This window comes from Hemitrygon akajei, chromosome 6 (assembly GCF_048418815.1).
Source record: "Hemitrygon akajei chromosome 6, sHemAka1.3, whole genome shotgun sequence".
NCBI lineage: Eukaryota > Metazoa > Chordata > Chondrichthyes > Myliobatiformes > Dasyatidae > Hemitrygon > Hemitrygon akajei.
In genome coordinates, this window is record NC_133129.1 from 146,374,911 (window position 1) to 146,401,920 (window position 27,010).

The following is a 27,010-nucleotide window of genomic DNA, read 5'->3' on the forward strand; positions in this document are numbered from 1 at the left end:
TCCCAAAAAAATTTTCAGATTTGATGAGACATTAGAGATCTCTGGTAGCACAAGGTACCAAGTCTGCAGATTTAACACACAACAGGCTTAAGAATCATGTATCCGTTATTAAGTTTCCAAATGACCCATTATATCTGTGCAGATCGGAAAAGAGTTAATCAATTTAATCCCTTCTAAGATGTAATCTTTCAATCATTCTATGATTTCTAATGTTTGCTTTTGTGTCTTGTCACACTATCTAAGGAATCTCTATCATTTTTTATAGAGTGTGACAATCAAGTATTATCCCCAAATCCTCTGAATTTCTCCTCACTTACTGTGGTAGGGAACTGTATTGTGAATCTTTAGTGACAAGGATGAAAACAAGGTCTCAGCAGTTTGGAAGATGAAACCTCCCCAAAGTGAAACACTCAAGTGTTAGCCTATTTATAGCTTCCAAATGACGTCCAAATAATTAAAGAGAATTATTTTGACCCTATGGATTTTGACCCACGCTAGTCTTGTACATTAAATGCAGAACTATTTAATGAGGCATAGAAACAATAACAGTTATGTGCTAGGGAGCAGTTTGACCTAGGAAGGAACAGTGAGGCTACAATTAAAATTCACTGAAGCCATATACAGTAACTGAATTGTAAAGATAGAGGTGTATAGTGGTGATAGGCAAGGTATTGCAAAAGGGGAACCAGATCAAAACCAGGGCAGATTGTGGGGTACGGTAATTAGCAGCTTTGGGTATAGTAAACCAGAACCCAGGAAAGACCAGACAGTTGGTTACATGAAGGAAGCTAAATCTGTATTACAGTATCTTATATGCAACCTTTCGGTTGGAAGTTTTTGACTTGTATGTTCCAAGTCAATAAATAAATTAATATTTTACTGTTTTGAACACAAGTAATCTTCTTGATATGATGATATGAAGGCCTTTTGGCAATAAGAAGGAATTAATACGAGAAAGTGGAGTGAGAAAATCAACAGCACTTAGCAAAAAACAACCTCAAGAAACAATGTTTTCCAATGTATTTATTATTTACTGTACATATAATGCAGAAGAATATCAATATCACTATATACTACACTGAGATTCAATTTTCTTGCAGGAATACAATATAAATATTTAAGTACTACACACAAAGACTGACAACCAATGTGCAAAATAAAATAAACTGTGTAAACACGAAAAAAAGATAATAATGAATAAATAATGGAGAACATATGTTAGTCATAGAAAAGTACAACATAGAAACAGGCCCTTTGGTCAACCTAGTCCATGCTGAACATTTTAACCTGCAATGTCCTTGAAAGTGGGTGCATAGTTTGTGGAATCAGTTCAGTGTTGAGGTGAGCGAAGTTATCCTCACTGGCTCAGGAGCCTGATGGTTGAAGGGTACTAACTGATCCTGAACATAGCAGTGTAGAACATGAGGCTCCTGTATGCCCTTACTGACGGCAGCAGCAAAAGAGAGCGTGGCCTGAATGGTGGTGGTCTGTGATGATTTCTTGTAGCAGCACTCCTTGTGGCTGTGCTCAGTGGTGGGGAGGACTTTTGCAGTGATTGACTGTTCTGTATTCACCAGAAAATGTTTGCAAATATTCTGTTTATCTATAGGCAAGTGAATGAATAGTTCAGCAACCTCTAGATAAGTAACTCAAATAAAAATATGACATTCTGAAGTGACTAATATCACTGGGCCTCATATTACATAAATCCATAGCGTGGGTTTAACAATCACTTGAATTGAAAATTGAGTTGCTTATAAATCAAAATCCAACCTCTATCCGTTATGTTGCTCACCTTTTCATGGGTAACTTTCACCTCATGGATCATTAAAATCTAAAAATCTGGATTATTAGATTACTGAAAAGATGATAAATATCTCAATAGTCAGCTTTACATGGTAGAAAGAAGTGGTGTATTTGGAGGTTAAATCAGATAGCCCACAGAAGCAGTTGCAGAACTCAAGAACATTAAATTTTAATTGCCTGCACATTATAATGATTTTGATAACTAACCAGTATCTAACACACTGTTAATGGCTTAGTTCTTCAGCAAAGAATCCAATTTTATGAATAGATAGCTTGTTCTACTTAAAGCTAGTTTTAACTTTCTCATGTGCATGCAGCAGGAATGGGAAATCATTGTGGAATTCTAGAAACTTTCCAAAAGACTCTGGGCATTACGTTAGAAAGGCCCAGCTCTGTATGGCCTGATGGAGAGGATGTTAAATTTGATGTATTCACTAGTAACCAGGTGATTCTCATACAGCAACCTTCCATAGTCCCAGAATTTTCATTGTATCAAAGCACAAGAATCAGTGTAGGTACCTCAAACTCAAGCATCATTGGAAGATGAGTTATTAGTTGACGGCTCTACACTTTTTGGCACTTTTGGTCAGTGGGGGAAAGATAGTTGCCGATTCCAGAGTCACAGAACTCTGAAAAAGAAGTGGCATGATAGATTGTTAACACTGTAAATCAGTGAGTTGTTTTGTTATGTCTCTCCTCTCACTGTGAAAGGGGACACTTCTTGATCCCTTTATTTGGGGGGGAGAGAGCCTGTGGTACATAAAATTGTTGGGTGAACAATTAAGTTTTGATGCACTGAAGATCATGGTCTTTCTTGGGAGCTTTGCTATTCATGCTGGGTGGGTGGAGGGTGCTGATGGTTTTTTACGAAAGGGGGTGGGGGTGGGGGTGGTGTGCTGCTGCTTGTGTGTGGGAAGGGGAGAGGGGAGCTTTGGGACTCTTGTTGTCTTTACTGTCACTCATTCTTTGGGCCACTCTTCCGGTTTCATGGATGTCTAGGAAGATAAAGAATCTCAAGATGTATATTATATACATTTCTCGGATATTAAACGGAACTATTGAACTAAATGTTTGGATTGGAAATTTTTATTTTAATTTTGCCTTTTCATAATCTTTATCTGAGAGGCAGCTGTAATGATTAGCGACAGAGAAAAAGATTGCTGTGGACAGTTTATGGAAGTGAAATTTGGGCTTGTCTAAGGGCTGCACAATTAAATAAGTTGGTCATGGATGGCAAGACAAGAAAGGAGCTATGCAAGTTGCTGGAACCCTCCCTTTTTCTTCATCCTCCGTCAGTTCTGCAGTTGCTTTCTGGGGAAGGACTGGGTTTCTCTGACTCCTCATCTTTTTTTCCAGTCCTGATGAAGGGTCTCGGCCTGAAGCATCAACTGTACTCTTTTCCTTAGATGCTGCCTAACCTGCTGAGTTCCTCCAGCATTTTGTCTGTGTTGTTTGGACTTCCAGCATCTGCAGATTTTCTCTTGTTTGTGACTGAGTTCTCAGAATAGTTGATTAGTGCATCATGGAGTAGACAACTGTAAATCTTGAGACTATGTCTGCTGTGTATAGCAGTGCAAGCAGTAGAATTATTATTTTAGCATGCTAGTGGATGTTTACTTTTCATTATTAGTTGCAAGTTAACCATATAACAATTACAGCACAGAAACAGGCCATCTCGGCCCTTCTAGTCCGTGCCGATGTTTACAGTCATCTAGTCCCACTGGCCCACACTCAGCCCATAACCTTCCATTCATTTCCTATCCATAATATAACCAAGTTGCATGACAAGTTGAAAGACTAGAGTGTAGGGTGCTGAGTTCCTTCAGTATTTGTGTTGAGTGTAGGGTGTGTAGTTATCGAAAGGCGAACCCTTTTATCAAAATGGCTGAAGTATCAATGGTATATTGGACTACTGCTGAATAAGCACATCATGACTGCAACCTGGATACTCAACACTAATGCTACTGACGGGCCGTGACTAGTCACACATTAGCTGGATATTGAGAGAATGGAAATCTTTCAACTTGCAGTGCATTGGCCAGATAACGACAGAACACTAATGATTGCATACTGATTCTTGAGGAAGCCAGGAAACATTACCAAGCTACATAATTAGCAACCTCTATTAAAAGAGAATCATATATTTATAAATCTCTTGAAAAAGAGTACATCAGTGACTCCCTTCTTGCTGAAATGGACTGCATATGTTGCAAATATCTTCAGTTCTTTGTGTTAACATTCCCAGTGACTGTGACATGTCCAAACAATGAAGCAAATTTTATGACTTTGGAGATGCAGCTAAAAACATGCTTTGAACCTGATTGGTAAATACTTGTTACTAAGTTCAATCATGACAAACAAGTAAAACTGCTTGAAGGCCAACGCTTGGAAATGAAAGTGTGTGTGACTAAAGCGAGAGCAAGATCCAAAGTCTTTTATAATCAAGACCTTTCTTTCTCACCAGTGAGAAGTACACAAAGAAAATCTAGTATGGACGGGTTAGGGCTGGGATTTTGCAGGAAAAAGAGACATCTAGAGCAGAGGTCACGGATCAGAACCATCAAAGTGTGAAGTCAGGGTCTTTATCAGAGTATCAATGCAAGATAGGATTGGTTGTTGAGTGAGGAATGTTCACTTGCTTTGTGGGTGCATTACTTTGATTTCTTATTATTTAAAATTACTTACAGTTATTTAAGTTGTGTCAGTTTTAGTCTTATTCAAATATTTTGCATGAAAGATTTTCAACATAGTTACTAATAATAGCTTATTTCGTTTCAGGCGAAGATCTACAATAAGATTCTTCGTTTGTCAACTTCAAATATGTCCATGGGAGAGATGACGGTAGGACAGATTTGCAATCTGGTCGCCATTGACACAAACCAGCTGATGTGGTTTTTCTTTCTCTCTCCCAATCTATGGGCTATGCCTGTGCAGGTAATTTTTTGGGATACTAATGCTGAACTTCTTAAGCTAATGGCACCTCAACTTCAGTGATGGGTGTTAGAGTATTAAGCAGATCATAAACCTGCTAGAAAGTGAGCCTAATATGCATCACTTCAGCATGTCCCCAATTTTTATTCAAATATTTTGTCTCAAACCTCTTCCAGTGACTGTCCAGTAAAGCACAGACAAGGGTCCACTGAAAAACTGGAATTCGATGCAGTATGAATTTGTCCATGCTATAATACCTGTGTGACCTTCTCAGAAACTAGGCCTCTATCAAGCTGATGAAACTAGGTCTCATCAGGTTGGGTTGCCTCCAACCTGATGGTATGAATATTGATCTTGTCCTCTGCTAAAAAAAAATTTCACTCCCCCCTCTACTCTTGTTCTATTCCCAGCTCTGGCTGGCCTTTCACCTTTTCTTACCTGCCCATAACTTTCCCCTGGGTCCCTTCCTTCTTTCCTTTCTACTATGGTCCACTTTCCTCTGCTATCAGGTTCCTTCTTCTCCAGCCCTTTAACTTTCCCACCCACTGGACTTCACCCACCACCCTCTAGATAGCCTCCTTGCCATTCTCCTCACCTTTTTATTCTGTTATCTTCACTCTTCCTTTTCAGTCCTGAAGAAGGTTTCAACCCGAAACGTCAACTGTTTATTCATTTGCATAGATGCTGCCTGACCTGCTGAGTTCCTTCAGCAATTTGTGTGTGTTGCTTTATCTAAAAGTGTTAGTGAGCCTGAGGTGGGAACTCTGAATAGTGGCAGATTGTGTTAGAGTCATTTGATAAACATTTGATAAAGAGAGGGTCAGTGATTGGAGATTGATGTAGCAGAGAATACAGATGTACCAAACTTCTTCAAATAGTCAATTTTTGATCATTTATAACATTTTTACAATTAAGAGTGGCTGAGTTATCTTGCAGACTCGGTGTACAAATTGTCTACTACGAGCACCTCAGATTTCCTCATTAAAAATTGTTTAAGCTTTTGGAATAGTATTCCATTGGCTGTAGTGTCATTATAACTAAATCACTGGATTATTATAGCAAGAAGCCTGGACTGTCAAGAGTCTCAAGTTAAATCTTGCAAATGACAAATTTGAATTCAACTCAGTAAATTAAACTATAATAAAACAAAATATTAGATGGAATTAGTGCTGGCTACATGATACTGGAAATCTGCCATGCTTATCTGGTCTGCTGTATTTGTGACCAGACACATTAATGTGGTTAATTGTGAAATGGGTGCCTTCTGCAATGGCCAGTTGGGATGGACAGTAACCTATGGTCTTGCCAGTGACAGTTACCACCCATGAACAAATAAGTGAATTGCCTTTAGCTAGTGGAACTTTCACTTTTAAGTTGGAAGAATGTGAATTCTAGCATATGGCAGTAATTGAGCACAAGTTGACTAGGATTTTGTAAAGAGTGGTAAATCATTTGTATTCACTTTAGATAAGCCCACTACAAATGTCCATGGATTTCTGTGGCATTCCATTCCCATTTTCCAACATTGCTGCAGTCAGGTTCAGTTCTCAGATGTTTTTGGAGAATTGGAGAAGAGTAGATTAACTAGCTCAAAGAGGATTCCATCATCTGCAGTCTCTGTCTTCAGATTAACTGTCCACTTGGTTCATGTACTGTATCCAAATCAGCTGTCATGTTACCTTTTTAATAGTTGCTGCATTTCAAAAAGTAATTCATTCAAGTTAATGCTATGAGTGTCCTGATCAAAGTTTGTAATGCATTCATTTCATAGCCTCTTTAGTTTATTCATGGAACATCATATTTTAGGTTAGTAAGTAGAAAATACTGACCAAAGGTGCTCCAGAGGAAATATAAATAGAGGGAAGTGAATGGACTGTATTGAGAAAAATAAAATCAATTCACTTAGATGGCATCAATAACATTTGTTCCACCTGTAATCCCCTACTCTCCACTCCATCACATACATTCCCTTTATTTTCACACCTTTCCCCTTTCAACCAACTTAAAACATACTTGTTTTCTCAGTTCCCAGCATGATAGGAAGGCCAACAGCCTGAAATATTAAATCTGTGTCTCTGTCTAAAGATGCTGCTTGACCTGTTGATTGGCTCCAGCACTGTCAAACTTTATTTTTAAAGGTATTTGATATGGAGGATATGAGTAAGAAAGTTGTTCAGAGGTCAGGAAGGACATTCATTTGGCTCCTGCTGAAACGAGGTCCACAATGTTTTGCCGCATTGTACATGTGCCGAGCAGCAGTTTGTTTAGAGATGATTGGTTAAGCTGCTTATGCCTGGAACCAATGGGCAATGTGTATGTGGTGCATGTATGCATAGAGCACTTTTCCCTTATGGTTCTTATCAATTATAAAATGCTTCTGAGTTGTAATCTGATGCAGTCTGGGTCCTGTGACATGCTTGCATTCCTACATTAAAATTCTTGGCAGTCATATACAGATGATTCAAAGTATGATCACCTCCATGCTTCCCTCTGGTCACATAGTATTCTGACCTAGATATATCCTTCTTCATTGCTGAACTAAAATACAGAATTTCCTTAGCAGTTAGTAAACATTGTCAGCATTATGTTATTCCAGGACTGCCACCTCCATGGGTGGTCAATCAAAATTAGCTTGCCAGTATTACAAACAGTCCAAAAATATTTAAAGAAGAAATAAATTGTGGAAGTACAGTAGTTCCAAATGATGACAGGAAATGGGTCTTTTCTTGCCCCTTTGTTACAGTGGGCCATCACTACAGGTCTCAGTAGTTGGCATGGAACTCATGATCTTGCAAAGCCTCATGTAAGCCCGGTAACCTGGGAACATAATCAGCATACACTCATTGGCCCCTTTATTAGGTACAAGTGTTAGTAATGATGAAGTTACTATATTCTAAATTGATTTTAAAAAAGTTTTAATTTTTAATGGCGTTATTTTAGTGTTAATCCCCAAAGAAGACTGCTGGAAACTTATAGTTTTTGTGATATCAATGTACCCAATGGTGTTACATTCCTTCAAGGAAAAGAGGATAGCCTCTGAGATTTACAAACAAAAGAGCTGCACTATTCCCTTTATTTCCACTGCACTAAATCACCACTGAGAGTGCTTAGAATTAAAAGTAAAATTACTTAGGATTTATTTTGCACTTCATAAAATTATAGGTAGGATGTGCCATTTATTATTTCGGTCAAGAAGCCTTTGCTACCTGCTTCATTAGTGCACAAGACATTGGGTATTGCTAATCAATTGATGGATGTTCTTTGGTGCACTGTGGAGCCTGAGATGTTCAAGTAGGGCCAAGTTCTATGAGAATAGCAGAGTTGAATGTATGAGATCAGTCTCCGGGGACTGTTTGCAGACAGTGTGCTGGCTGGACATTGAGGCCCCAATCAAAGACCAGGTGCTTGCGTTGTTTGGACGTGAAGGGGATGAAATGGGTGGACAGCTGTTAATGTGATAGTAATGTTGAGGCAGCAGAGGAGATAAGTAATAGAGCTGACCTATGTTATATGACTTGAGTGGGATCTCAGGCCTGAAGAACAATTAATAAAACATGTGTGTTCCAGGAGCTCTTTGAAACGACATGTTCTAATTTACCTATCATTGTGCCAAAAGGTATGTTGAATGAGGAATATTGTCAGCTGACTTGAAAATTCTGACAGATATGCAAGAAATATTGACAACTGAAACTGTCCAATTGAGTGACTGCAGTGGTGCATTTAGAATAAGAATTGCTTGTAAATGCACACCAAACAGGAGAGAAATCTTTTTTTTTTCTGGAGCTTAGAATTAACAAACACCATTGAATGTCTGAATTTTTAGGCCAGAGTTTCAGGCATGCACATAGATCACACACTATTTGTGGTACAAACCTTCGAAGATAACCCCAGAAATTAAAAGCTCAAAGATAATCATGAAATTCTCATTATCATTTATAACTGGAACAGGTAAATGCTCATCAGTAATACTCCCTTTTGTTGTATTTATGTTACATCCCAGGGAAGTGGATGAAAGCAAGGCAGTGGATGTTGCCTACATGGACATTAGCAAGGCATTTGAAAAGGTCCTGCTCAGGAGGTTGGTCAAGAAGGTTCAATCACTTGACATTCGAGATGAAGTTGTCAATTAGATTAGACATTGGCGTGTGGGAGAAGCCAGAGAGTGGTAGAAAATGGTTGCTCCTTTGACTGGAGGCCTGTGTCTAGTGATGTGCCACAGGGATTGGTGCTGGGGCCTTTATTGTCTGTCATCTATTATTTGCTGCAGGCAGATTTACAGCTGTTTCGTATTCTTTCCGTTTCTTGATGATTGACTTAACTGTACTCTAAGGGATATTCAGTGACTTGGAAATTTTCTTGTATGCATCTCCTGACGTGCGCTTTTCAATGCCCTTTTGTGGAGCTGCTTGGCGTGTTCTTTTGTCTTTATGGTGTAGTTTTTGGCAGAATACTGACTCACCAGCCATTGTATGTTCCAGATACAAGAGTATTTTTACTACAATCAATTGCAACACCTTGACTGCACACAGGTCTCCAAATACAGATCTCTATTTAAGGAATCATGTGACTTCTAAAACCAATTGGCTACATCGGTGATGATTTAGTGTGTCATATTAAAAGGGAGTGAATACTTATGCTGTCGATTATTTTGAGTTTTATATTTGTAATTAATTTAGATCTCTTTCACTTTGACATGAAAGAGTCTCTTTCTATTGAACAGTGTCTAAAAAGCCAAATTAAATCCACCGTGATTCAATGTTGTAAAACAATAAAATATGAAATCTTCCAGGGGTGGGGGAGTGAATACATTTTATAGGCACTGTAATGCATGGCCGCACAGTTTAGAGCAGTGGTTCCCAACCTTTTTTTGGCCATGCCCCACCTCATCACCTCTAAAATCCTGATGCCCCCTGTGTTGATATATAATTCTTATTATTCAAAAAGTGAACTCCTATTCACCTGGAGGAAGCCTAAAAGACCATTAACTTGGTTTAAACAAGCTTCCAAAGAACATGGCATTCATGAAAGAGAAAAATAAAAGAACCAAAGGACTGTTAAAGTTATGAGGAAGAAATTACTAAGAAATTGTAAAAAAAAAGAACATTAAGTGATATTAAAATAATAATAATAAATAAATAAAACAATGCCGATTCGCTTCTACAGCATACAAAGACAGATACACCGTTTAAAAGAGATGACGCAATGTACACACCTTCACACCACCAAGAACCGAAAGCTACTGCAAAAAGCAGCATTGGCGCGACCTCGTACGAGTTTCTTACGCATTTGGACTTGTTCATTCGTTCCTTCCTACATCAGTCAATTCATTAATTTAATTATGAAAGCCATTTGATGGTTGTAATGATGGTGATACACTATATATACAGTACATACGCAATTACACATGTACATACACACAAGTATTTTTATGTATGCATATGTATATACACATATGTATTAACTCGCACACACACTCATACTCACACAGACTTACTAGAAAAAATTCACTGTTAATAACTCATTCTCGAATTGCCCCCCTTAAAAATCAAATTACCCCCCCTGTGGGGCGTATGCCCCACGTTGGGAACCACTGGTTTAGAGGGAACAGTGTTAACATGGTTCCTTTACTAGTAGTGAAAATGACAAATTGTCATTCATTATTTATCCATGATAGCCATAAAGTTAAACTTATGAAAGTATGCGAGAGGTAGAAAGAATGTTTTTCTTGATGTATATGATGATGCTACTCGAAGCTTAAAGATATAAAAGCAATATATAAACAATTCTAAACCTGCTGTGATACTGCAATACTGTACTCTATTCTCCAGCATTTTTAATAATCAATGTGACTAAAATGTAAAATCCTTATAATTGGCTTTCAAAAATAATTGGTAGAGTAGAGTTGCTTTTGCTGTATCTGTATCCAAGGCTTTGTTTTGCATAATGTTTGTGGCAATTAGTTTGTGTGGTAATTTCATAGTTTTTAAGAGAAAGAAGATAGGACTTTACAACTCCCTGACTTAGCAGAAACTAATAGAAGTTTACTGATCATGATTTTAAAAGTACAATAAGGAAGTAATTCATACATTTCTTTATTTTCTTGATATCTATAGGCCTGCTGATTGCATACTTGAGAGGTGGGGAGGAATGGCTTAGTCTCCTGCCTCACTTTCACAATATTCATTCAACACAAGGTCCCAGAACACCATCAGGAAATCTCACCAATGCCTCTACTTTCTGAGCAGGCCCAAGAGAGCTGGACTGTGCTCATCTATACTCACATCATTCTACAGATGCACAGATCCTAACATGCTTCATCACTTCATCCCAGCCTCCCTGCTTATGGACTGTTTCTCCCACTCCCATCAAGGAGGAGGCTACGTAGCATCCATTCCAGGACCACCATGCCAAAGTGTCCCCAAGCAGCAAGCCTGATCGAACCTTCACTCACTAGCCCACCCCTTCACAACCCCTGCTACCACTACATTACCATTTCCTGTCAGTCGCCGTGTGTACACAAACACTCCTGTGCCTCATGACACTTTATGGATGTACAATCAATCAATGTTCTTAAGTTATCTTGTGTATTTATATTGATTGCATATTTTAATTATTGCATTCTTTACTTTATTGTGGGTTGTTTTTGTGCTTCATTGGGTCTGGAGTAACAATTATTTTGTTCTCCTTTACACTTGTGTACCGGAAATGGCATTAAATAATTGTGAATAATTGCAGATAGTGAGAGCCAAGAACATGGTTTGCACCAGGCCTATGAGCAAACACACTGCACTGTGATTTTGTGAAGCCGGCAAAGGTGCTGTGTTAATTTGACTTCTATCCTTTATCCAACCCACATTCCCCTTCTATCAACTTGAATCATACATATATTTACTTATCTCTGACTGGTGACCTCCATCAGCACACATTGGGTTTGTTGCTCCCACTGCAGAAACCAGGAAGTTTAGCCCCACTGTTTCCAAAGCAAATAATGTATTTGAAAAGGCACGGTATTCCATTGCATTTGAAAGATAAGAGTTAAGATGAAAGTTATTCTAATCCATGTATAAAACTGATTACAGAGGATTATTTCTAACCTGTTTTTGGACACATATTTGATTATGGGACACAGGACATGGCAGTATTTAGTTTCTGATGTCATATGACTGGAAGTGACTAAGTGTCAGAGACATGAGCTGCACTAAACTTGATAGGAAACATGTGACAGTTAATAGTAGCTCTAGCTAACAGCCAATGTGAAAATTTCAAAGGTCCAGGAATGATGAACAAATTAGGAATCCATGCTGCTGCCAAAACCCAACAGGAGACTTGTCTTGAAAGTGATTAGTATGATGTGTTTGAGGTTTTCAGATTATTCAGATTGCATTGTATGGGTTGTGATTGCAGTACACAAACAGTTGGAGACCGGTAGCTATAGGGCATACGTGTAACTGGGGAAAAGTCTATTATCAACTGACAGGGTGCAATTCAATGCAAAGCTCTGCCTTACTCACTGATTACCTTTATTCTTGTTCAGATGTTCTAGTGCTTTAACTTCTAAGTTTATTTTTATGTAATTCTTTATTCTTTAAAATTGTTGAATGATGTTGATCTTGTTCTATGTCATGCCAACACCACAGCAAATTCCTAATACATGTAAATGCATATGGTGAACAAATTTGTTCCCTCAATTGTTGGTCCAATTTGGATGTGCAGTAAAACTCCATTAATCCCTCATGCCCAGGACTTTGGTGGTGTCATATTAGCATCATCCAACTAACAGCTATTATTCTATTAATACTCTAGTAAACTTTTAATTCATATTTTTAGATAATGAACGGGAGTATAATAAATTTCCCAACAAACCTGGTAAGTTTAAATGAGGTACAGCAAGCAAACTACCAGTTAGTTTAAAAGGAGCAAGAAACCAAAGCCATAGAGTAGGAGCTGGGGCCCCTGTGAGTAAACCTGACAAGTTTAGTGAACCCTGTCTGTTGAGAGATATTGAAGCTCTGGTTTAGAAAAATAGGAATTATACATTGGGTTTTGGAGATGAGGGACAAATGAGTACCTTGATGACTATAAAAAGATTAAGAATTCATTTAAGAAGGAATTCAGAAAGATAAAGAGAGGATATGAGATGGATCTGCCAGGTTAGGTTAAGGGAAATCCCAAGAGATTCTATAAATGTATGAAAAGTAAAGGAGTGATTGTAGAGAAAGTGGATCTCCTTAGAGTTCATCGGGGGTGCCTACATCTCAAGCCATAGGAAATGGATGAGATTTTAAACAAATATTTTGGTATTTACTGAAGAGAAAATCATGGTTCTCAGTAGATAAGGAAAACAAATGGAGATGTTTTGGAGAACATTCATATTATAAGGGAGAAAGTAATTACAACCTTATAGTGTATTAAGTTGGATAAATGTTCAGGGCCTGGCCGTGTTGATCCTCAAACTTTGTGGGAGGCAAGAGAAGAAACTGCCAAGGTCCTCGCAGAAATATTTGGTTCATCATAACTCAATGGTGAAGTTCCCGAAGACTGGAAGGAGCCTAGGATTATTCCATTGTTTGAGAAGGGTAACAAGGACAAGCAGGAACTACAGGCCAGTCAGCCTGATATTCATGGTTGGGAAGTTATTGGAAGGAATTCTGAAGTACAGAATCTGAATAGCAAGTGTCTGATTAAGAGGAGACAGCATGAGAAATCATGTTTGGCAATTCTTTTAGAGTTCTTTGAGAAGATATCCAAAAAGGTAGGGCAGTGGATATTGTCTGTTTGGACTTCAGCAAGGTCTTTGAAAAGATCCTTATGGAAAGCTGAACTGGAAGATTATGTCCCATGGAAAGCTAGTTAACTGGGTTTAGAATTGGCTAGGAAGTAGAAAGCAGAAGGTAATGGGTGAAGGTGATTTCTTGAAGTGGAAACTAATGACTAGTGGTGTGCTACAGGGGTCGGTTTTGGGACCTGTTATTAATTATTTATATAAATGTTTTGAGTGTGAACTTGCATGGCTTGATCAGCAAGTTTGCAGATGACTCAAAATTAGGAGTTGTTGTTGATAATGAAGGAGGTCATCATAGATTATCAGAGGATCTTGATCTTGATCAAGGGATCTTGATTTCCCTTGGTTAGGGAAGTGGGTCAAGGAGTTGCAAATGTATTTCAGTACAGACAAGTGTGAGGTGATGCATTTTGGAAAGTCAACCTAAGTTAAGGCTACATTATGAATGGCAGGGCACAACCAAGAAGTCCAAGTACATAGTATGTTGAAAGCAGTAGGACAGGTAGACAGGGTGGTGAAAAAGACATTTAGCATGCTGGCCTTCATCATTCAGGGTAATGAATATAGGAGTGGGTCATTATACTGCAGTTTTTAACTCATTGGTGAGGCCACCAATGTTTTGGTTATCTTGTAATAGGAAAAATGTGGTTAAACTAGAATGAGTGCAGGACAGATTTATGAGGATGTTGCCAGAATCAGAGGGCTGAGTTTCGGAGGGGTGGGGGGACCTGGGGGGAGTTAGTTTGGCTAGGCTGGTTCTTTATTCCTTAGAATGTAAGAAATACAGAGAAGACCTTATAGAAGTGTTTAAAGTTAGGAGAAGCATAGATAAGGTGGATTATAACAGTCTTTTCCCCAGGGTAGGGATGCTTAAAACCAGGGGTTAGATGTAGGGTGAGAGGGGAAGTATTTAAAAGTGACCTGAGGGTCAACTTTACATGCAGAGGATGGTGATTATATAGAAGAAGCTGTCAGAGGAAGTGGCTGAGGCAGGTACAACTATATTTAATTTAGAAAGCACTCGGATAGGTACATGGAGGGGAGGGACCTGGAAGGATATGGGTCTAGCTGGTTGGACAACATGGATGACATGGACTGTACACATGCTGTTTTGCTCTATGATTCTTTGAGTTTAAAGCAAGAGTCAGAACCAGGGCTGAAGTGTGTAAATGGGAGTTCAAATGGGCCATAAAACCAGAATCAGGCCTTTCAGCTCACCGAGTCTGTTCCACCATTCGATAATTGTTTCTTTATTATTCCCTCTCAACCCGATACTCCTGCTATCTCTCTATGACCTTTGACACCTTTACTAATCAAGAACCTATCAACCTCCGTTTAAATATCAGAATCTGAATCAGGTTTAATATCATGAGCATATGTCATGAAATTTGTTAACTTAGTGGCGGCAGTACAATGCGATACATGATAAGTATTAGAAATGAATTACAGAAAGTATGTATGTATATTAAATAGTTAAATTCAAGTTTCAAAGTGCATTTATTATCAAAGAATGTATAAATTAGACAGCCTTGAGATTTGTTTGCTTACAAACTGTCACAAAGCTAGGAACCCAAAAGAACCCAATTAAAAATAAGACCAAACCTTCCCCCCCTCCCCCGTGCCCAGAGAGAAAGAGGTAAAAAACACAAAATAAATCATATAAACAGTAGAAGCAAGCAACAACAACAACAGCATTCCAAACCAAATTGGGTCCTTGGGTCCAAATCCCCACAGGACTAAAATAATATTGCAAAAACAGAAATAATAAAAAAGTGAGGTAGTGTTCATGGATTCAATATCCATTTAGAAATCAGATGGCAGAGGGGAAGAAGTTGTTCCTGAATCACTGAGTGTGTGCCTTCAGGCTTCCTGATGGTAACAATGAGAAGAGGGCATATACACAGTAACTTGGCCTCTACAGCTTTCTGGCAATGAATTCCACAGTTTCACCATCCATGGCTCAAGAAATTCTTCCCCATCTCTGTTCTAAAGGGATGCCTTTTTTTTTTCTGAGGCTCTACCTTCTGGTCCTAGGCTCTCCCACTACTGGAAGCCCCTCGTTCCTCTGAACAGTGATTATAAGCCAAACCATCAAATGGTTCACGTGCATTAACTCTTTCATCCCCAGATTGCCCTTGTAAACCTCCTCAGGGCCTTCTTTAATACCAGTGTATCCTTCCTTAAATATTGGGCACAGAACTGCTTGCAATACTCCATGTGGTCTGACCAGTGCCTTAAAAAGCCTCAGCATTACATCCTTTTTATATTCTAATATTCTCAAAATGAATGCTAACATTCCATTTGTCCAACTCAACCTGGAAGTTGAAATTTAGGGATCCTGATACTGGGATTCCCAAGTCCATTGGCACCTCCAATTTCAGAAATCTCCCCCTATTTTAGGCAGTGATCATAATATGATAGAATTCGCCCTGCAGTTCGATTAAGTCAGAAGTACCAGTATTATAGTAGAGTAAAGGGAATTCATTGAGGATGTACCTAGCAGGATAGATAAAGGAGAGTCAGTGGATGTTGTGTACTTGAATTTTCAGAAGGCCTTTGACAAGGTGCTGAATATGAGGCTGCTTAATAAGGTAAGATCCCATGGTATTACAGGAAAAAATACTAGCATAGATAGAAAATTGGTTGACTGCAAGGAGGCAGAGAATGGGAATGGGTCTTTTCTGGTTGGCTGCTGGTGTCTAGTGGTGTTCTGCAGGGGACAGTGTTGACACCAATTTTTCACCTTATATGTCAATAATTTGAATTATGGAATTGATGGCTTTGTGGTCAGTTCTGCAGATGATACAAAGATAGGTGGAGTGACAGGCAGTGTTGAGGAAGCAGGGAGTTTGCAGAAGGACAGACAGATTGGGAGAGTGGGCAAAGAAGTGTCAGATTGAATATGGTATAGGGAGGTGTATGGTCATGCACTTTGGTAGAAGGAATGAAGGCATAGACTAGTTTCTAAATGGGGAGAAAATTCAAAATTAGATCAGGCAGAGGAAACCCCGGGGGTTCAGCAACTGAGAAGGCATTGCAGCAGCGCATTGTGGAATGCGTAGGGCGCAGCAGGGCACTTAAGAGGACGTGGCCATCCAATGCAGCCAAGGAAGTTGCCAGACGTAATGATTCTTTGTGCCACTGGATCCTGACTTCTGAGGCCGAGAGAGTGGGATTGTCTCTGTGCAAGATTTTTCCACTTCAATATCTTTCATGCACTGGGTACATTGTGCAACAGGTCGGCTGGTGGCGCAGTGAGATCAGTGCCGGGCTCGAGAATGGAGGTGCCCAAGTTCGACCCAGTGACAGACCGCCCCCGAGCGCACTGTCCATCCATGCTGGGTTGATGTCGAGTTCACAACTCGGCCTCGTAAAAAAAACACACTGCCACCCTTCACGAAGTAGTCTTCCTCGGACCCCGAGAGACAACCATTATTACTTCCAGCAGAACCAAATTCAAACTGAACACTGCCAAAATTTACATGCCAAACTTTCTGGAACTTTCACATTGGATGTTTGGGTTTTTGTAAGTTCTCACATCTCCTGTTTTCTCATCAGTATCCTTTGTCAGCAAAACAAAATCTGACACTTTATACTTCACAAGAATATTCAGTGAATGTTGCCAGTTCAGTGCCTGTCCATTTTGGCAACTTTTAAGTACTCAGCAACAGTGGTGCTGAATCAGAACTCTTCACAAGACAGGAGTCAAACATTACTGCACCCTCCCGATTTGCCGTCTTAATTGCTGTAATCCTTCACCTCAGTGGTTAAGAACTGTCACAGGAGATCATAATTGCGTGTAGAATTTTAACCTCAAGGCCAAGAACTAGGTCAGCACCACCACTATCATGGAGCTTCAGTATGCAGACGACAATGCCATTGTAGCGCACTCTGAAGACCGTCATTGTATCCTGAGTGCCTTTGCCAAGGCCTGGGTCTTGTTTTGAATGTAAAAAAGACACAGTTCCTATATCAGCTACCATCCAACCTCCATAGAAGTTGATGATATCGCCCTTGAAAACGTAGTTCACTTTCCCTACCCTGGCAGCATTCTCTCCTCAAAAGCAGACAGTGACTGAGAGATCAAACACCGCCTGATTAGTACTAATGAAGCCCATGCAAGATTAAAGATAAGAGTCTTTGAAGACTGCAACCTACAGATCCAAACAAAACTTCTGGTCTACATTGGAGCTGAGTTGTGGACCACCAACGGTAGACACCTGAAAGCCATGGAAGAATTCCACCAAAGTATCTTACAAAAGATTTTGAGGAAGGGCTAAAAGGACAGGTGCACTAACACAAACATACTGGAGGAGACCAACATTAACAGTATTTCCACCGTGATAAAACAACCGCAGCTCTGATGTTATTTGCATGACAAACTCAGATCCTTTACTCCCAGCTGAAGGAAGGTCAGGGAGCTCCTGGTGGGCAAAGGAAATGCCTCAAAGACAACATCAAAATCACCTGAAGAAATTCAGTGTTACATCTAAAAACTGGGAAGACACCACACTCAATAGATGCACCTGGAGGAAATCTGTTGAAGAGGGAGCTGCACTACACAGGAGTGACCTCAACTATGCCACAGAGAATAAGCGCTTGCTGCGATTGAATGAACAGCCAAAATACCCAACCACTAATCACAACTCCCTCTTACTTCTGTCCACACTGCAGCAGAATACATATATTGATCTCAGAGCAGCCTCTACAGCCACCTGAGGACCCACTAATAGACAACCCCTTAGGGGAATTTCTAGTCTCAAATGATCACACTACTACTTTAAAGATAGGAGACTTTATTTATGCTTATTTAAACTGTGTAATAATAACCAGCATATCCTTTCTGTTCCATGAGGCTAATTATGGCTATTGTTAATTTGGGTCCTCCAGAGGCTCAGTTGTAAACGATTGATTAAAAATAACCACTGACTGCATATGTGAAGACTTCCATTGCTGAGCATTATAAAAGCGACTAGATGTGTAGTTTAAAGACTAACAAATTATTTTTACTTGTGTAAAAGAGACTAACCAATACCATTATGAGAAGTAGAAAAATTAATACTGGTGACCATTTATAGGAAACAGTGTCAGGAAAGCTAGGCAGAGCTATATTTTTCCTGGTTGTTGAACAATCATTAAGCTTAGGACAGCTGATGAAGATCACGTTCCAATAATAAAGTGTCTACACTCAAGTCAGCATCAGCAGATTCCAGTTAATCAGCATTCCAGTAGCAAGCAGCTGCTGTGAAACTTTATCTTGTTTTCACATTTGCGATCTGAGAGTGGATTTTAACTCTCAACAGTGGTGAAACCAGACAGTGGAGGGTATGTTATTCATTATATGCTCCACAAGTGAAGCTATATAGTATTAAGCTTGTTGTATGATAGGCAGCTAAACTATTATTGGCCACTTTCTATGCTAGCTCTTTAGTGCTACACAGAAATAAAAACTATTACATTTAATATATCTGTACTTCATGCACGTCATGTCCAAATCATTCTGAGCTGCCTGCAGACTGTTATTTTATTGATATGCATTTCAACAATAACTAGTAATTCTTGTATCTTGTATATTCTTGTAAATCAGCCAATGTGCCATTCTTTATCTTAATCTGTGAACATTGTCAAGCATGAAGTTCATGTCACATTCATGTCCAGGCTGGTTATTAATAATATTCACTAGATACCTCACACAGAATGCTTGATAATTCTTTCCTGAGGCCAGCAGATGAATCGTACTTGGGTACATATTAGAGACCAGCATAGAGCCAGGTAACATTTGGCATCTCTCTAATCCTGACACAATGCATGAACGGCCGCCTTCCATGCTGCGTCATTCTATGTCAGTAATTCAATAAGTAAGCTTAACTCTGGAATTGAATATAAATCCGGTTTGTCTCTCTATCTTACTTCAACACTATGTTGCACTTTTTAAGAACTGGAGAAAGAAAGGAAATGTTTTGTCCATGGCGTAAACCAAGCCATACTTGGTTGATGCCAGTGTCTGACCCAGTAGGTACAGAAATCCTCCTCACTAACAGCTGGGGGCATGCTAAAATGGGAAGAACAATCTTGCAGATAGGTCAAGCAAAAGTCCGATTTAAACGGTCTGATATTCCAATCATATTTTGACACAATTTCCTCTACCACCCTGCCTATTTCCTATTCCATTGTGATAGAATAGTGAGAGTGGTATGCAGTCATAAGGCAGTGGCAGCTATTTGCATACGCTTGATGTCCCATTACTTTGAATCAAATGGTAACAGATCAAGAAAACCCAAACATGAGGAGATCTGCAGGTGCTGGAAATTCAAGCAACACACACAAAATGCTGGTGGAATGCAGCAGGCCAGGCAGCAACTATAGGAAGAAGTACAGTCGATGTTTCAGGCCAAGACCCTTTGTCAGGACTAACTGAAAGAAAAGATAGTAAGAGATTTGAAAGTAGGAGGGGGAGGGGGAAATCCAAAATGATAAGAGAAGACAGGAGGGGGAGGGGTGAAACTAAGAGTTGGAAAGGTGATTGGCAAAAGGGATACAGAGCTGGAGAAGGGAAAGGATCATGGGATGGGAGGCCCAGGGGGAAAGAAAGGGGGAGGGGAGCACCAGAGAGAGATGGAGAACTGGCAAAGAGTGATTGTGAGAGGGGCAGAGAGAGAGAAAAAGGGGGAGAATAAATAAATAAGGGATGGGGTAAGAAAGGGAGGAGGGGCAATAACGGAAGTTAGAGAAATCAATGTTCAGATCAAGAAAACCCCTTGGTGATGCCCATCTCCATTTGCTGGTGAATCCCCACTCTTTCATGCTGAAAATTATTTGCCTTAAGCAGTGAGGTTCACACAAGGGCACAGAAAGAACTAGGTGGAGAGCTCCTGCGTGAAGTGAATCATTGTGAAGTCAAAGGCCCTTCTGTCACTCAGGATTTTAGCCTTTTGCCTTGTCCCTCCATTTTCCAGGGTACTTAATGGCACGGATACAGATCAGGCAGCACACACTGGGTATCTGTGAGTGATCTTCCATTGTAAATGCGTTCTATGTCTAAATCAAATTCATTGACAAGCAAAAAGAACGCACACAATGCATCTTATACTGTGCTGCTAAAATGATAAAGCCACACTGCATATATGACAAACTGTGGTTGCAACGTTTTAGAGTTAAGCAATTCTTTAACTGACAAATCAGATCTGATATTCTGTCATGTCCCATCATGAGTATTGATAAAAATTAAGAACCTGACAGAAGAGGCTTCAAGAGCATCTCTGTCCTCAATATTGGCATGTGATTGCAAATGCCAAACTAAAACATTCGTAAGCATCTTCAACAAAAAATGTCAGGTGAAAAATCCAACTCACTTCTGATACCCCACCATCACAGATGTAAGCCATCAGCCATTTTGATTAAAATCACATTATGTTAAAATCCCGCTGAATTTACCAGAAAATTAATGATTTCAAAGACTTCTGGATATAGTGCTGAAGTCGAGAATCCCATATCAGCCCTGCTTAAAATTCCAGCCAAATTGTCTACTTAGCAATTTATCAATGCCTCTAACTAATATAGATGAATTTGTCAGGCAAATCCTACCCAAATCCAATTCTGTCCATTGTACTTCCTCCTCTACCATTCTCACTCATCAGCATAGTGATGGTGGGTGCAGTTGAGAATGCTGTAAAGTCACAATTCTCAGTTGCCTAAAGATTGATTCCCAGAGTGTTGGAATCAGGGAATCCGCGTGTAATTAAAGTCAGCAAGTTTGAATTTTGTGCCTATCTGCAGCCATAGCAATAAACAGAAATATTCTTTGTTGGTGGAAGTCATTCATCTCAGCCATTTCTGCAGGAGTCTCTCAGCACAGAGCTGTACTGCAGCACTAATGACTTTTCTTCCATCATGGAGTCAGAGGTGAGGATGCTTTACTGATAATTGCAATGCATAATTCTTAACTAACAAAATTGTCAAGATTTACATACAACATTTGGACTTGGGTTGATAACTGAGAAGTAAGGGATAGCACATGTGGCAGATGAAACTGGCAGTCTGCAACATCCGAGGATCTCGCTACTTGCTCACTGTTCATTGACATTGAATCCCCAACATCATTGAAGGTAGTGAAAAGAGGAAGGCAAAATCACTACTACCTGGCCAGAAACTTAAGAATCAGATTCAGATTCATTCATTCTCCACATGTACATCAGAACATTTAGTGGGAGCAACCAACGCAATGTAGGACTATGCTGGGGGAAGCCTGCAAATGTTGCCACACGTTCTAGCACCAACACAGCACGTCCACAATGTTCAGCAGAACAACACAAGCAACAACAACACAGCAGGACAGGCACTTTTCTGCCCTTGCCACCCACTCAAACACACAAACAGGCCTCCAACCCCAGGACTAACTACCTCTGGGCCTCCAGCCTCCAGTGGACTCATGAACTTGCAGACATCGGGCTTCAGCCATTGACCATCAAACTTCCAAATTCATTGACTTTAGTCTTCAACCTTAGGGCTTCGGTCTTCAGTACTGAGCCCAGGATTCACTGATGCTAGAACCTGAACTACAAATTTACTGAACGAGCAAGTCACTAGCTCTTTTGCCCCCTGCCCATACAGACCTTCAATCACAGGGCCCATGTACCTTGGGGTGGAAGGGGGTTGTTCACTGACCTGGAGGGGATTATTAGCCCTCATCCTTGCTGGACATTCACAGTGCTTGTGATCCGACATTAGGCCACAGGGATCCTTGGCCTTCGAGCACAGAACAGAGGCCTAGACTCTGGTCTGACCTCTAACTGCCCCACATCTCTGTTCCTAAACCTTAACTTGACCTCTAACTCCACGCTCGCTCTTCTCCCAAAACCATCCCTACAAATCTAAAATACAACTCAGTCTGAGCCACGATCTCGATGACTATAGAAATGAGACACCATAGCAACATTAACTGGTTGTCATAAAAATCCATCTGGTTCACAGACATTGTTAAAGGAAAGGAAATATGCAATACTGACCTAAGCTAGCCTATGTGTGTGTTCACATCCACCACTGCAGTTGATTCTTGTCTGCCTTCTGAATTCTGGGCATTTAGGGATGCCAGCAATGTCCATGAATGAATCAGAAAGAGAAATATATTGAGGTCTGGATAATGCGCATCTCTTCACTACTTAAACATTTCCATCATTTCCAATGCATGATTTGATGGAATATACTGCACTGCTATTCAGTAACATGATAAAGCAGCATATTTCAGAATTCCACAGCCCAGTTCACTTCCTTCATCACCACTACAGTATAGTTATTGTATTTACCATGTACAAAATGCATTGGGGCAACTTGCCAAGTCTTTAGCAGCACCTCTCACAACTTTGCCAGCTAGACTACAGGAGCAGCGGTGAATGCACAGTGTATATCATCACTTGTTTTCCTTCCAAGCCCATGTTATTTTGGCTTGCTCATTCCTTCAAATCAGAGCATTGCAACCCTGGGCTTCAATGTCCACAGCACTATGAGAATACCTTCATCGAACTGCCTGAAATATTACAAGAAAGGCTTCATCAACTCCTTTTATTGGTGGGTTAGGAATGGACAATAAATGTTTGCCTTACCAGGGATGCCTATACTCTGTAGATAAATTTTAAAAATCTTCTGTGAAAGAAAATTAGGATGAATGTGAGCACAAAAGCCATTAAACACTAGTCTGAAAGTCTTTCACCCACCACGTATGGTATCACATCTTTGTTAATAAGCTCTGATTTTCTTTATCCCCATTCCTCACACTTCAGCTGAGACACCTTCCATTCCATTGTCAATTAACATTTCAGATTACACCATCAACTGTGAAATATGGACTGGTCTCTAAATAGCGCCAAACATGTGTGAACAGGAATGCAACTTCTTCTGATTTATAAATAATCTCCATTGTACTCCATGTTAGATTTACTTCTCAAGCTTCCAAATTTAGTTCAATTAACTTGGGATTCCATTCTTGCAATTAAATCATTGTCACCTCCCCTTCAACTTCATTAACAATAATGTTGCTGGAAATGGTAACGATGGAGATGAATAGGCTTGTTTTTTACTTTGAAATTATTATAGTGATCCATTGTTATTTGAAAAAATGAAGTTATTTTTACATTAAAGTTGATATAACCAGATTTTTTTCAGCCTATTGTTCCATTGAAGAATGATTATGACTCCTGTGTAAATTCTGTTTTCTTCTGTTAACAGATCATTGTAGGTGTGCTTCTTCTCTATTACCTCCTTGGAATTAGTGCCTTAATTGGAGCAACAGTAATTGCATTGTTGGCCCCAGTCCAGTATTTTGTAGCAACCAAATTCTCTCAGGCCCAGAGAAGCACATTGGTGAGTATCACTTCACAAAATAATAACCCTGGAATAATTATTGGCTAAACCAATAATGTTCATTGGAATAAATTTGGTTCCTTTTAATCTCTTCAACACTCAAATATGCTACATTTCTCAATCAGGTGGACAAGCAAGTGACTTGCTTCCAGAGTTACATCATCATTGTTCTTAATGGATAGAGTACATGTGTGCTGCACAAATTAGTCTCGGTGCCAGTTCAACCATTATGACAAAAACATCTTCTAATTTGTGCTTTCCTGCTAATGATCCAAGCTCAAGTGGAATTTTTTGTTGTTGTTGCAGCAGACTGGCTTGAGCTGTCCCAGTGTGTGACAAAATGATAGTGTGATAAACTGTCCTTTTCTATAAATTGTGAGTTCATCTGAACATATGTTCAAGACTGCGTGCATTTTTAGTAATTATAGAGAATATTAGGATTTCATGGGCTATTGGGTCCTAAGTGATTATGACTTACATCAATGGAAAATTCAGAAAATGCTTTTCTAAATTTACAAATTTAGAAAATGTTTAAAAATGATGAAGTATGAGGAAGGTGCAATGCTCATGTAGTATGAGATCATAAACATAGGAGCAGAATTAGGCCACTTAGCCCATTGATTCTCCTCTGAAATTGCATCATGGCTGATGTATATCCATTTCAACCCCATTCTCCTGCTGTTTCCCCGTAACCTCTGACTAACTAAGAACCTATCAACCTCTGTTTTAAACGTACTCAATGACTTGGGCTCCACAGCCATTAAATTCCAGGGACTCATCACCATCTGGCTAAAAAAAATTCCTTCTCACCTCTGTTCTAAATGGACGTCTCTCAATTCTGAGGCTAGTCTTTCCGTTCCCCACTATAGGAAGCATCCTCTCCACATCCACTTTATCCAGACCTCCCAATATTCGATAGGTTGCAATGAGAACTCCAGTGAGTACAGGCTCAGAGCCATCAAATGCTCCTCATAAGTTAACCATGTCATTCCCAATATCATTCTCAAGAAACTCCTCCAGATCCTCTCCAATGCCAGCATGTTTTTTCTGAGACAAGGGGTGCAATTTCAAAATGAATGCTAAATTTACATTTGCCTTCCTTGCCTCTGACTCAACCCAAAAGTTAACATTTAGGGAACCCTACGCAAGGACTTCTAAGTCCTTTTGCGCCTCCAAGTTTTGAATTTTCTCTCCATTTAGAAAACAGTGTATGCCTTTATTCCTTCTACTGAAGTGCATGACCTTACATTTCCCTACACTATATTTCACCTGCCCATTCTCACAATCCATCCAAATCCTTCTTCAGACACCCTGACCATCCACCTATCTTTGTATCATCTGCAAACTTGGCCACAAAACCATCAATTCCATCATCCAACTTAATGACATATTATGTAAAAAGAAGTGGTCTCAATACCGACACCTGCAGAACAACACTTGTCACTGGTAGCCAACTAGAAAAGGCCCAGTTTATGCCTCCTGCCAGTAAGGTAATCTTCTAACCATGCTGGTATCTTCACTGTAAAAATATGGGCTCTTATCTTGTTAAGCAGCTCCATGGGCAGCACCTTGTCAAAGTCCCTCTGAAAATCTAAGTAAACAACATCCACTGACTCTCCTTTGTCTATCTTGCCTATTATTTCTTCAAATAATTCCAACAGATTTGTCAGACAAGATTTTCCCTTAAGGAAACCCTCCTGACTTTGGCCTTCTTTATCCTGCCCCTCCAAGTACCCGATACCTCATCTACAACTTCCCAACCATTGAAGTCAGGCTAACCAGCCTATAGTTTCCTTTCTTCTGCCTGCCTCCCTTCTTACAGAATGGAGTGACATATGCAATTTTCTAGTCTTCCGGAACCATTACAGAATCTAAAGATTCTTGAAATATCATTTCTAATGCTTCCACAATGTCTTCAGCCACATCGATCAGAACCCTGGGGTGTAGTCCATCTGGGCCAGGTAACTTATCTACCTTTAGACCTTACAGCTTCACAAGCACCTTTAACCTAGTAAAAGCAACTACAGTCACTTCTGCCCCCTGACACTCTCGTCCACTCTTGAGTCTCTGGCATAGTGCTAGTGTCTTCCACAGTGAAAACAGACACAAAATACTTATTAAATTCATCCACCATTTCCTTTTCCGCCATTATTACTTCTCCTGCGTCATTTTCCAGCATTCCAATATCCACTCTCACCTCTCTTTTACTCTTTATATGTCTGAAAAAAACTCTTGATAATTGTTTTTGATATTGTTCGCTAGCTTACTTTCAGATTTTGTCATTTCTCTCACTATGTTTGCTTTTAACTTGCCTCTGTTGGTTTTAAAAACTTCCTAATCCTCTACCTTCTCGCTAATTTTTGCTATATTATTTGCCCTCTCTTTTACTTAGATGCTGTCTGTGACTTCCCTCATCAGCTATGGTTGCCTCATCTTCCCTTTAGAGTACTTCTTCATCTTTAGGATGGATTGATCCTGCACTTTCCGAATTGCCCTCTAGAAACTCCAGCCATTGTTGTTCTCCCGTCATCTTTGCTACTGTCCCCTTCCAATCAACTTTGGCCAGCTCCTTGCTCATGCTTCTCTAATTCCTTTTACTCCGCTATAATACTGATACAACTGATCTTATCTTCTTCCTCTCAAACTCCAGGGTGAATTCTATCATTTAAAATCCCGGTATACCAAGGGTTCCTTACTTTAAGCTCTCTAATCAAATCTGGTACATTACACAGTACCCTATCCAGAATCGCCTTTCCCCGAGTGGGCTTAACTATAAGCTACTCTAAAAAGCCACCTTGATGTGTTCTACAAATTCCTTCTCTTGGGATCTAGCACCAACCTGATGTTCCCAACTCACCTGCATATTGAAATCCCTCATGAATAACATAATATTGCCCTTATTACATGACTTACTATTTCTGATTGAGATTTATAACCTACATCCTGGGTACTGTTTGGGGGCCTGTATATAACTCCCATCAGAGTCTTTGTATCCTTGTAGTTTCTTAACTTCACCCACAAGGATTCTTCATCTTCTGATCCTTTGTCACTTCTTTCATTATTTTACCAACAGAGCCACCCTACTCTCTCTGTCTGTCCTTTCAATACAAGTAATGTTCTTGGATGTTAAACTCC

General features: G+C 39.7%; 1 protein-coding gene across 3 annotated transcripts in view; it reads left to right on the plus strand.

Annotated features, from left to right (window-relative positions):
- The window catches only part of abcc8 (ATP-binding cassette, sub-family C (CFTR/MRP), member 8), a 184,986-nt gene that overhangs the window by 66,425 nt on the left and 91,551 nt on the right, over positions 1-27,010 (plus strand). For all 3 annotated transcript variants that reach the window (XM_073049473.1, XM_073049475.1, XM_073049476.1), the window contains 2 exons: positions 4,585-4,740; positions 23,741-23,875. In XM_073049473.1, the coding sequence (XP_072905574.1) occupies positions 4,585-4,740; positions 23,741-23,875 (291 nt within the window). The remainder of the gene's footprint in view (positions 1-4,584; positions 4,741-23,740; positions 23,876-27,010) is intronic.